At 49.1% G+C, this 11628-nt stretch overlaps 4 protein-coding genes across 4 annotated transcripts; 1 reads left to right on the forward strand and 3 right to left on the reverse strand.

Annotated features, from left to right (window-relative positions):
- Positions 1 to 478: 478 nt before the first annotated feature.
- On the reverse strand, positions 479 to 2558 carry N7455_000521 (MICOS complex subunit MIC60; the record flags this gene model as incomplete). Its single annotated transcript, XM_040952190.2, has 4 exons — positions 479 to 523; positions 594 to 2203; positions 2276 to 2384; positions 2445 to 2558. The coding sequence occupies 4 exons, from the start codon at positions 2556 to 2558 to the stop codon at positions 479 to 481; spliced, it is 1878 nt and encodes a 625-aa protein (XP_040817324.2).
- Positions 2559 to 3562: 1004 nt separating this feature from the next.
- Positions 3563 to 4504, reverse strand: N7455_000522 (Rab family GTPase; the record flags this gene model as incomplete). The annotated part of the gene is made up of 5 exons (XM_040952274.2): positions 3563 to 3910; positions 3987 to 4178; positions 4262 to 4288; positions 4348 to 4367; positions 4435 to 4504. The coding sequence occupies 5 exons, from the start codon at positions 4502 to 4504 to the stop codon at positions 3563 to 3565; spliced, it is 657 nt and encodes a 218-aa protein (XP_040817110.1).
- Positions 4505 to 4900: 396 nt separating this feature from the next.
- On the forward strand, positions 4901 to 7415 carry N7455_000523 (putative phosphoinositide phosphatase (Sac1); the record flags this gene model as incomplete). Its single annotated transcript, XM_040952350.2, has 3 exons — positions 4901 to 5108; positions 5159 to 6885; positions 6946 to 7415. 3 exons carry the CDS (start codon positions 4901 to 4903, stop codon positions 7120 to 7122), a joined length of 2112 nt encoding a protein of 703 aa, XP_040817106.2. The 3' UTR covers positions 7123 to 7415.
- A 319-nt stretch (positions 7416 to 7734) lies between these two features.
- N7455_000524 (flavin monoamine oxidase family protein) lies at positions 7735 to 9213 on the reverse strand (the record flags this gene model as incomplete). The annotated part of the gene is made up of 3 exons (XM_065603820.1): positions 7735 to 8043; positions 8136 to 8804; positions 9040 to 9213. The coding sequence occupies 3 exons, from the start codon at positions 9211 to 9213 to the stop codon at positions 7735 to 7737; spliced, it is 1152 nt and encodes a 383-aa protein (XP_065462311.1).
- Between the last annotated feature and the right edge of the window lie 2415 nt (positions 9214 to 11628).

An 11628-nucleotide genomic window follows, 5' to 3' on the forward strand; every position in this document is an offset into this window, starting at 1 on the left:
TGCGGGAAGGGCAACAATGCTAGATGACAACGTTCGAGACAAAGACAGACATACTTTGCCCAGACACAAGCATAAGTGCGATCGGCCAAGTTGGCAAGGGTTCAAACACTAGTGAAATTAAAGACAATGTTGCATGATTAGCCTGCAAGACGTAACGTTATCCCCAGTGTAGATCAGAATGCGCGTCAGCCAATGTTACGTAATCACTTTATTCACACCTGGGCAGCTATGGACCCGCCTGGGCATGAAACCCTGGAAGACTTGAAACATCAAACTTATTCGGCATTGAATTTAAGGTCAAAAGATGAATTGGGATCTAGAGTACAGGTACCACATGCTGCACACCTTAGATGAGTCAATAGACATGGGAAAGTTCTAGCATTTGGGTCTAAAGCACAAGTACAACTAGAGGTACAGTTCCTGTAAAAGACGAGGATATACAGGGAAAAATGAATTCAGCTTCGCTCAAAAGATGCGCTTACTCAACCCGCAAGCACTGGAGGCGGGCCTCGGCCTCGATGACCTGTGAAAAGATAAGTTGTTAGTGGATCTGTCGCAAATTACAAAACCGAAAGGGGGGAGCAAAAACTTACTTCGAGAGCCTGTCTGACTTCAAGAACCTTGCGAACATCACCCAGCCAGTCCTTGCTCAGAATCTTAGCCCAGCCTTGGAGAGTGTTCATTTCCCGAGCGGCGGCGTCAACATCGCCCTGCTGCAACAAACTCTCAGTGCGCACGAGAATGCTCTCGACATCATCACCCTCGGACAAAGCATCCTTCTTGAACATAACCTTGCTCAGAACAAGGCTAGCAGCGTGGCTGGCCACACCGGCATCCTCGGGGAGCAGGCTAGCCTTGCGGACTTCACTTGCAACTCGGCGGAAACGCTCGAAGATCTGAGGAGTGGAGGGGATACCACGCTGGTAAGCGGTGGGGTTGATAGACGCGATGGCAGCCTCAACAACGGCATCACCAGCAGCAAGCTCCTTCACGGCCACAAGCTCACGGACAAACGGACGGGGGGTCTCAGCACGCTCGACCACAGTGCGGACGGCATCCAGGGCGACCTGCAGCTGCTGAGTCTTGAGATTGGTGTCGATAACGTCGCTCCATCCAGCGGTCAGCTTCTCAAGCTCGTTAATGTCGGCTGTGAGCTCGGTCAACTTGCTCAGACGACCCTCACGCTCACGTTCGACCAGGCTCTTGACCTCGTGGACATACTTGCGGTTGAGCTCGATGGCCTGCTCAACAAGCTCATTCTGAAGACGCTGCTCAGCAAGCTCCTGGGCGTGGCGGAGCTCGGTGTTGACCTTCTGCTGGTATGCGTGGGCGAGCTTCTCGCGCTCGGCCTCGAACTCTTCACGGAATGAAGCAAGATCAGTGGAGCGCACTTCCTCAAATTGGCGCATCAATTCACGTGCCGACTCGTCAAAGGTAGCATGCAGCTTGTTAAGCTCTTCCTGGGCAGTGTTGCGAGCCTCGCTGCGAATAGCAGCGATCTTCTCGGCAATCTTCTCCAGCTCGCCCTTGGCCTTGGCGACAGGCGCAGAGTATTTGCTGGAGTTTTCGTCGGCACTAATGACGGTAACGATGTCGTTGAAGGTCTTAACCAGATCCTGGACAACACCGTCATCGCCATCCTGCAACTGAAGCAATTCAATGGTGCTAGCAGCAACAGCAGGTTGTCTGGGCTCATCCAGTGAGACGGGCTTCTTCGCCTCGGATTCGGACTCAGACTTAGTTTCCTTGGGGTTGTGCTTCGAGGTCGTGTCTTCCTTGGCCTTGATCACTGTAGCGTTCCGATCCTCGGGCTTGGCGATCGCGGACTTGGTTTGGCTCTCGTGAGCCTTCTTAGCATCGGCATCGGCCTTCTCTTCTTCGGCAAGCTTCCAAGACAGACCGCTCTTGCCAGGAATTGTGACGGCCTTTCCCTCTTCTCGAGGTACAGCCGGGAGACGGTTTTGGTGTCTCAGGGCGTTGGGGAAGCGGCGGTAGAAGTCGCGCTCCTCAAAGTAAAGAACGGATTCTTCACCGTAGGGAATATACTCGGTAAAGAAATCGTGGAAGTTATCAGACTTCAGGGCCAGGAAGATGCTGCCACCGTAGGCAAAGCCGGATGTGAGGATCAGATAAATCAAGAACCGACGGAAACGACCGGATTTGCGGGGAGCAGCTGCCGGAGGCGAGGGAGGAAGCTTAGATTCTGCAAAAATAACGCATTAGGACATTGGGGCTAGGCCTCAATGGTAATTGATGAACGAGGGGGTCGTCATACCTTGTTCAGCGGCCTTCAAGATGGTCTCGGGAGGGACACTGGATTCGGAGGAAGGGGAGGCTGGTGTCGGACCACCGGTAGTGGGGGGCTTAGAATCGGCGAAGAATCGCTGCGCGTGGTGATTGTGAGTATGGACAGACAAGAAGCTTGGGGATATGGTTCTCTTTACCTGACCTGCCAGCCGGTTGCTTGCACCGGCTCTGGACAGCCATTGCGACGGAATCCGTTGGCGGACAGGGTTTGACAGCAATTGCCGACCCGGAGCAATCGAGGAGCGCAGCATGACGAGCCGCACAATCGCCAAAATTAGTGGCTAAAGGTGATCAGAAAGATGGTTGAGTAGGAAAACGGGAACTTGGTTGCTCAGTTGCGATCCGCCCCGATAATCCTGCGGGCGGTCAGAGTGGCATTGCGCGCCATTTCATGTCCACTTCCGTACATACTGACATCAGAAGTATACATATCTAGCTGGGCTTTGGATTTAGTGTAATGGAGGATAAAATAAAGGTTGGCCTATAAATATGGGAACATCCTTCCCCGGATATTAGCCACTTGTTAAATGTTTGGGGGTCAGTTCTAAACATCAACCGAGGAATATATCGACACGAGCAACACACTTATAGATCCGAAAAACAAAATAACAAAACATCTACACTTTTTGACTGTACTCAGAACCAAAGTAGATAGAGTTGATGTGCCTATGTATTTTATTTTGCCTACGCCCTAATATATTGTAGATCTTCATTGTACATACAGGTGAGGAAAATGTATTATTTGAGCATAACATACTAGGAATTCTGAGAGAGGCAAGGGTAACGGGAATATCAAGAATTCAGCCCAAGACATAGGACGAAAAAAAAACAGCAGATGCAGACGCCAGGTGAGAAGGAACAAGGAGTACAGGAGGAACAGCACCATCAAAGCACCGACAGATCCAGCTGCAGCATGTCTGAAGCCAAATTCCATGTAGGTCCATGGAAGTTAAATCCTTCTGCCAACGGGGGACCTGTGAGGCCTCGTTTGAGCAGGCTGAGCAAGGACAGAAGAAGCAAAAAGAAAAAAATTCCGAGAGGGTTAGATTGATCATGAACCGAGAGTCTATCCCTCGACTCCGTAGCGGGTAGGGAATGGTGCGAGGGTCCGATCAAATGACATTGGCAAAATCATAGAAAGTCACAGAGTTATACCACCGTTGAACGATGCTGGGATGTGTAGCCTGCGCCTTCTCTCAAACGGTGGGTGAGCCGAAGGCGCACTGGCTAAGGGGGAATATGATTGGGCAATTGTTTAACAATTGCACGCACCGGCACCCTGGGTTCCAGGGGCCTCTGGTCGCAAGTCTACACCAGGTCGAGGGGTCGCCCGCAAGTTCCGAGGACCGGCCTGATCCAGAGGTAGTTTCTTGGCGATGGCGGTGAATAGTTCCTTGACGTTCGTCGAGGACTTGGCAGAGGTTTCGAAGAAAAGCAGGCCCGCTTCACGTGCGTAGGCCTCAGCGTCGGCCTCTTGGATTGCTCGCTTATCAGGGCTCTCTGTGACAAGATCAAGCTTGTTACCTGCTAGGGCGATCACAATGTTCTCATTCGCTTGGCGCTGGAGTTCCTTCACCCATGATTTGGCTTTGTCTAGCGACGACTATATGGTAGTTTCATGAACGTTAGCTTCTATACTGGCGATGAAGTCAAAGACATGATGCAGGACTGGACCTTACAGCTTGAGTGATGTCATAGACAACCACGGCGCAGTTGGCATTGCGATAGTACATGGGAGCCAACGACTTATACCGCTCCTGGCCAGCGGTATCCCAGATTTCGAACTTGACTGTGGTGGTATCATCGAGGGAGATAGTCTGTGTCAGGAAGGCGGCTCCGATCGTCGACTCGCGATAATCATCGAATTGGTCCTGAACCAAGAGATTAGCATTTTATTATTCCATGTACGTTCGGCTCGCCGCGGGAAGTAATGTGGCGATCGTCGAAGACTCACTTTAACGAATCTGAGGACTAGCGAACTCTGGAAGATAGCGGTCAAGTCAGCGGCTGATAAAGAAGATCGCAAGTGGTATCCCAAACCTTTCCGACGGCGGACTCTCCTATAAGCACATCATGTCAGCCATAGATTCAAAGTTAAACAAAAATCCGAGCAACATCAGAACATACCAAGAAGGACGAGCTTGAACTGAGCAAATCTTGCGCCCGGGCGGGCTCCTGCTGCTTGCCTGGAAGCCATGATCAGGAGAGAGGATGGAGGGTGTGGGAGGGAGGGAAGGTAGATGAAAGGGTCGAGGAACTGAGATATATGATTCAAGGTCTTAAGACCGGTAGGAGAGTAAGGAAAATGTAAGATCCAAAGGGTATGGAGCACAAAGATCTAAAGATTCAAGACACTTCAAAGACCCTCGTAGTTTAAGGCAGACAGGAATAGATGACGGAAGGCCCAGCCACAGGAGCAGCGGGGCGGTGTGGCTGCGTACTGACCACAGTGGCCCGCTGTTACTTTGTACCTTCCCGTGACTGTTTGGAGACTCGGGAAACTTGAATTTACTTGTCTGTTCCTTTTCATATTCTCTTGTAATCAACTCATTTCAATCATTTCGATTATTTCAGGAGGTCCGGTTTCTAAACTATGGCTCCTCCTATTCTCCCGTTTCGGGATATCAACCTACACGCGTCGCCCTCCCACTATGCCTTTACTTCACCGTCATCACGCCAGGCACCCACTCTAGTAGTCGACCGACCAACTGGTGATTTACGCTTGAACGATGGCCCCCTTCCAGGTGCCAAGCGCATTTCCAGTATTGCTGGAATTCTTGGAATCCTCAAATTGAAGCTTGGTAATTGCGCTCGCAAATAGAAACTCAGGAGGTTGCGCTGACGCTCACAGATAAATACATCATTGTTATCACCAAGGCCCAGCCCATGGGACGGTTGCGCGGCCATATGGTTTACAAAGTTGCCGGAACAGAATTCCTTCCCATGCGAGAACGGCCGCTGCACGACACCGACGAAGATGCCTATCTTACAGTGGTGAAAGACCTGCTTCGAAGGGGACCCATGTACTTCTCCTACTCGCTCGATATCACCAATAATTTCCAGCGACAGTCACAAAATGCCCCTAATGTTCCGATGTGGAAGACCGCAGACGACCGCTTCTTCTGGAATCGCTTCATTCAATCCGATCTGATCAACTTCAGCCTCGGAACAAACGACACAAGTGGAATTCGCTACGGTCCCCAACCAGGGGCTGACCCTTATATCTTGCCAGTGATGTTCGGCATGATGCGCATTACTCCCGCCCGAGTGAAGTCAACATCCTTCACCTTTGCGCTTATCACCCGGCGATCTAGACACCGGGCCGGAACAAGATACTTCTCTCGCGGAATTGATGAGCAAGGCAATGTTTCAAACTACAACGAGACCGAGCAGATTGTGATCTTGAATGACTCGACTGGTGGATTATCTGGGTTTGGCGGAGGTCAATCAATGACCAGTGGCAAAGCAGGACAAGACCTCCAAGTCTACTCTTTTGTTCAAACTCGAGGTAGTGTCCCCGTGTTTTGGGCTGAAGTTAACGATCTCAAATACACCCCGAAGCTTCAGGTCCGTGAAGTCGAGACTTCCGTGGAAGCTGCGCGGAAGCATTTCGCTGAACAGATCCGCATCTATGGAGAAAATTACATGGTCAATCTCGTGAACCAGAAGGGCAGGGAGGAGAATGTCAAGCGCGCATACGAGCAGCTGGTTCGCACATTAGTCACTTCCACATCTGAAAGTACCGAGGCTGATGAGCGCACCCCTGAAAAGATGCATGTTTTGGAACCAGGGTTCAAGCAGAAAGAGATGGACCACCTGCATTATGTGTACTTTGATTTCCATAACGAGACTAAGGGCCTCAAGTGGCATCGCGCAGAGTTGCTCATGGGCCGCCTGAACGATGGGCTGACCCAGGGTGGTTATTTCCGCGGAGTGGAGAGTCCTGGTGCTCCTGGTGGACAGTTGGATACTCGTTCTACGCAAACGAGTGTTGTCCGAACAAACTGTATGGATTGCCTGGACCGCACTAATGTAGTGCAGAGCATGCTCGGCCGCTGGGCGGTTACACGGCAGCTTATGGATGCAGGCGTTCTCCGTCCTGGGGAGACCGCCAACGATGACCAGGAGTTTGAAAACCTGTTCCGGAATATCTGGGCAGACAATGCAGATGTTGTCTCCAAGACTTATTCTGGTACTGGTGCCCTGAAGACTGATTTCACTCGGACTGGCAAACGTACGCGGGCCGGCATGCTGCAAGACTTGAAAAACTCCATCACGCGATATGTACGCAACAACTTTATGGACGGCCCTCGACAAGATGGGTTCGATGTATTTTTGGGCACATATCTCCCATCGGACTCAACATTCGCGAATATCCAGCTATTCCTTGACCAACGACCACTTGTCATCCAGTCAGTTCCATATGTTCTCGCTGCTAGTGTGTTCATGGTTTTGGTGGCGCTTTTCACACGGCGATTGCCCGATGCCGCTGTCTGGCCGCTTCGCTTGTTCACGATATTCTGGTTGTTGGTGGCGGTCTACTGTTTCCGTTTCGTGCATGGACACGGCATGCTCTATGTAAGTTCATTACCATCTTGACAACCCCGAAGTATGTCCCACTGACCCTGTTTTCTATAGGTGAATTGGCCCAAGCTGAACACGCCGGTCGCTGGCGCTGAGGGATATCAGGATGCTCTCATCAAAGCACGCTCTGACCCCATCATCGGTAATTGGCTCCCTGCCAGACGACACCAGCGTGGTATTAGCAATGCCCGTCTCGTCTTTTTGGAAGAGGGCAAGACTAGGATTGAGTAAATGTCTCACTCCGGCGTTCTTCGGCTATTTCTTTTTACCCTTTGTTCTCATCTTCTGTATACTCCATGGCTGTATGTTTTATTACCATTCTTTTCACCACTACAGGCCCGCCGGCATTTTCCTTTCTGTTCCTTTCCCCTTCAATTCAATTTTAATCATCTTTCCCCTTTGTTTGATACACTGTTTCTTTGCTCGGAACCACGAAGGTTTCCAGCTGTATGCGGCTGCCATGGTTTTTGAATCGGTCCCCATCGTCCTTGCTGCTCGGGTTCTCTCTTGCAGTTCCCTTAGCCAATACATGAACACTTTAGAAGACCTACATCCATCTTCAAATTTATTATTGAGAGTGAGTTGTGCATATTTCAACCTCGTAGAAAGGAAGCTTATGGGTAATTTTTATACATGTCTTCCAAGTCCTTCTATAGGTAGATTTGGTAAACATATCATCTTTCCAAAGTCCTACACATACACCTTATCTTGCGACTCAGATATAATCTCATTAAAATGCATGTCTAGATATTAAATCAGACGCGAGCACTTTCTATACTTTCACTTCCTCCTACCCCATCTTCAGCTCCAGGGCTATAACAACAAGTGCCTATCTAACGATCCTTAGATAGTACATCGTACGATACCTTTGGAGAGGTCAATAGAAAGGTCAATAGAGAGACCCTTTGGCAGGACCTTCTTTTTCACAACCGCAGCCTTCCGTTGCTCCAGTATGACTTGACGAGCCGTCTGCATACCGCTCTGGACGGCGCCATCAATCCAACCACACCAGCCACCCGACCAGTCCGCGCTGGCGAAGAAGACGTTGCCATGTGGTCTTTGTAGAACAGAGAGATATTTCGTCGTGGCGTTCGGTGGAGGGAAAGACCATGTACCATTTGCGAACTCGTCCTTGTTCCAATCATGAGACACCTGGGAAACAAAGTCAGTATATTATTGAGACAATCGAAAGAATCCAAAAGAGAAAAGAGATTGAGCAGTTTCGGGGGAGAATGTTCACTTACAATACGGTTAATGACAGCCTCGCTTTGCTTATTCTCGGGCAGGAGGTGGACAACAGCAGCTTTCACAGTATCAAGATTGTCGAGCGTGATTCCAGCAGAGCATCCCGGGTCAGGACCAAAGCATACTAGATGAGTATCGTTTACGGGGGTGAGATGATCTCCAAACGCGGAGATCAATCCCTTCCCGGGTGTTGCCATCGATCCCCACGACAGGTAGTCCGACCCGTTAATATCGACGTGGACCTTGTTGCACCTGTTGACCGACTGCTGCTGCAAAGCCGCCACCTTATCCGCAGGAAGCCGGGGAATGAACTCGACCGAGGCCAAGACGTTGAGCGGCACCGTGCAAATGACGGACCTGGCCTTCCAAGTCTTCCCATCTCCAGTCGGCACAGTGACAATGTCTCCAGCATCCTCGATCCGCTCAACTGGGGCACTGAACCCGTAGGACAGGTTGTCAGTAGACAAGGCGTGCTCATGGATACGGCGGTGCAGCTCGCTGTTCCCACTTCGCAGCCGTGTATGGAGGGCGATGTCATTCAAGCCCGTCGGCGTGTGGCTGCCCAGAACCCACCAACGGAGTACGCCAACGAGTCCTATCTTGTCCAAGGTGTTTCCACCTATCTGCATCAGTTGGGCTTGCAACACGCTCACCTCTTCGGCGGACAGCTAGTCACGGATCTGGTCTAGCCGGTCCTGGCACGAAAGCTTGTCCCACTTGGAAATGAGTTCGGGCGACTGGTTGGTGCCGAATGCGTATTTCCATTCTGTCGGAGATCGTCTCTGTCGACGTTGCAGAAGGTGCGGAGGACTCTACCGCAGATGTCGGCCTGTCGTATTGTATATAGGTGAGCTTTGGATGCTTCTTCGTGCGGGATTAGGTATATAATGTTTGTGTACATACCTCCTCTTCGTGCGAGAGATTGCGCTGCTCACTCCCCGTGATGGCAGTGAAGTAGTCTTCTTTTCCACCGGGGTTTTGGGTGACTGATGTCTTCTCGCTGTGCGGCTGACACGGATGCAAGAACGCTGCCTGTGGTGAGATTCTCGACTGCGAGCTGTGATCCTCCCAACTCATTGTTGATAAAAAGGCCCGTGTTGACTATTAGTGAACTATGTGTTTAGTGGCTGGTGATAAACTATAAAGTTGTGATTGGAGAGTCCAGGGTATACCTACTGCGAACAGGCCCTCAAAACCAATGAGTTCAATTTCGCTCATATTGATAGTTTGTGATAATTCGAGTGGCTGTTTACCGTTTTTCCCCTCGTATAAAAGTAGAACAGTAAATAAACATTGTTCCTGATGATATTATATTATAGCTCTTTTGATCATCTATAGAGCTTGCAATAAATAGTATTGACCCACTATCGGATGATTCAAGCCAGTCACGTAAAATTCCACGTCTGAGTTCCAATTTCTCTTAGCTCTTTCGATTTTTATCCGGATTTGTAAATTGCAAGACACGAGGTAGGTGCCTATCGAAAGTCATAATAACTATTGCCGTTGTTAGCGATTGCCAATGCGTCTTTTCCAGTTCCTTGCATTTGTTGCGCAAGTTGTTCTATAAGAGAGAGAAAATGCGCTATTCACTAATTGATGAATTGTTTAAATTCTACAATTTATAATATTTTCAAATGGAAAGTGAATTAGTTAATGGGTTGTATATTTACGTTCTATATCGTTTGTGGCTCACTTCGCCAGTTGGCTGGAATTTCTCCGGTTGTTTCACCGTCCCTTTATAATCTTTAGAAGACCTTCCCGGATGGATGGCGTCAGCAGTGAAAGTGCTGTTCACCTATGACAATTTAATAAACATCTTTTGCTTGTAACTTTGCATACACAATGCCGAGAATCTCAATGTAAGCTCATACTATACAAGCTATCTGCAGATGTATTTATTCGCTATTTATGAATAAAACATCCGTGTATAGATAGCTTGACTTCATTGTGTATAGACCTCGCCAAACGCGGGTTTGGGTTGGGTTTTCAATTTCCTTACCCGCCCATGGGCAACCCACCGCGGGTTTTGGCCTTGATGAACCCGCCCATGGGTTCTTGGCGGGTACCCGCGGGTTGCCCAAAATACCCAAAAACATGCATAAATCGTGGATAAACTTGATTAGTCATCTGGTGTAATTTTGGTCATTTATTTCTGTCACGCTTTTGAGTGGATATTACACTGAAACAATCAACGCCATCGACCTGGAAATATATATTCTCTACATGTAGATCACTGCCCCCATCGCCCTGCTTTACACATCTGAAAGGATTACAGGCCACATTGATGATTTTATGTAAATTCATCAATTGAGAATCTTTCGAGTGAGCTCAAAAATATTATCTTTAGTTCGATCATTTAAAATCAGTGATTTGGACCTTCTCAGTGTCCTCCCAAAGTCGTATTCATCTCCGGGCGGGTTGGGTTGGGTTGGGTTGGGTTTTGGGTACCCGCGGGTTTTACGCGACTCAGGAATAGATAGATCCAAACGCACGACGCGACTGGAACAAAATCCACAATCAAGTACTCAAGATGAAAAAAATCCCCATCTTCCAATACCAGTGGCCTTTTACTTCAGTATGGCGTCTTCTTCCTCATCATCGCGATCAATACATCGGCCTTTCAGTCCACTGCTCTCTATTGAGCCGTCATCTGACGGCTTCTTAGATTCTGACATTCAATCCTCTGTAAGAAAATGGTCCCTTCCACTAGCCTCTAAGTGTTGCGGCGCTACCTACATGTATACTAAGATGGACCGCAGCCTTTGACAGGACCCCGCAAAACCTATGACATAACTACTCGAAGACCTCCAGCGACACTCCGACGTGTGGGACCTCAGTATAGAAAGAAATGGATTGCGTACGAGTCGCATCTAGAGACAGAGTTTCTTAAATAGTGGAAAGAAACAGAGTACGGCCAAAAGCTGAACGGAGAAGGCCAATCCCAGATCAAATAGTCCACCGGATCGCGTCACGCTGATGTGTGGAAACACTTTGACCAGGTGGCTGATATTGATTCTAGGCGTCCTCGAGTTATCTACCAGGCTTGTCTCACTGTGCTTGATCATCCACAGTATAAGGGGAATGGGATAAGCGCCATAAGTAGACACAAAAAGTCTAATACTTGTCGTAAAGGGAAGAAAAAGGGATTTAATCAGTCATTGATTTCGGATTCTTTACAGAACCATTTCACGAGAGACTCACCCAGTGTCCACAGAGTGACAATATTTTAAATCGAGGAGTAGATATTGAAGATAATTACGTGTCTTCGTTTGCCTTTCCAGACGGTAGAGAACCCGGTATTTCAGAGGCTACTCAGCCTTTTATATTCTAGTCCCGGAGAATTGGAACTCCCGTCAGCGAAGACCCTACGGAGACGGCTCCGGGATGCAGTCAATTGCCAGCAAGAGTTACAGTTACAAGATCTGCCTGAAGATGCCAAGGTTTCCCTCACTTTAGATTATTAGACCAGTCCATTTCAGCAGGCATTCATAG

The sequence above is a fragment of the Penicillium solitum genome, assembly GCF_028829755.1.
Source record: "Penicillium solitum strain IBT 25940 chromosome Unknown utg000001l_segment0_segment0, whole genome shotgun sequence".
In the NCBI taxonomy this organism is placed as follows: domain Eukaryota; kingdom Fungi; phylum Ascomycota; class Eurotiomycetes; order Eurotiales; family Aspergillaceae; genus Penicillium; species Penicillium solitum.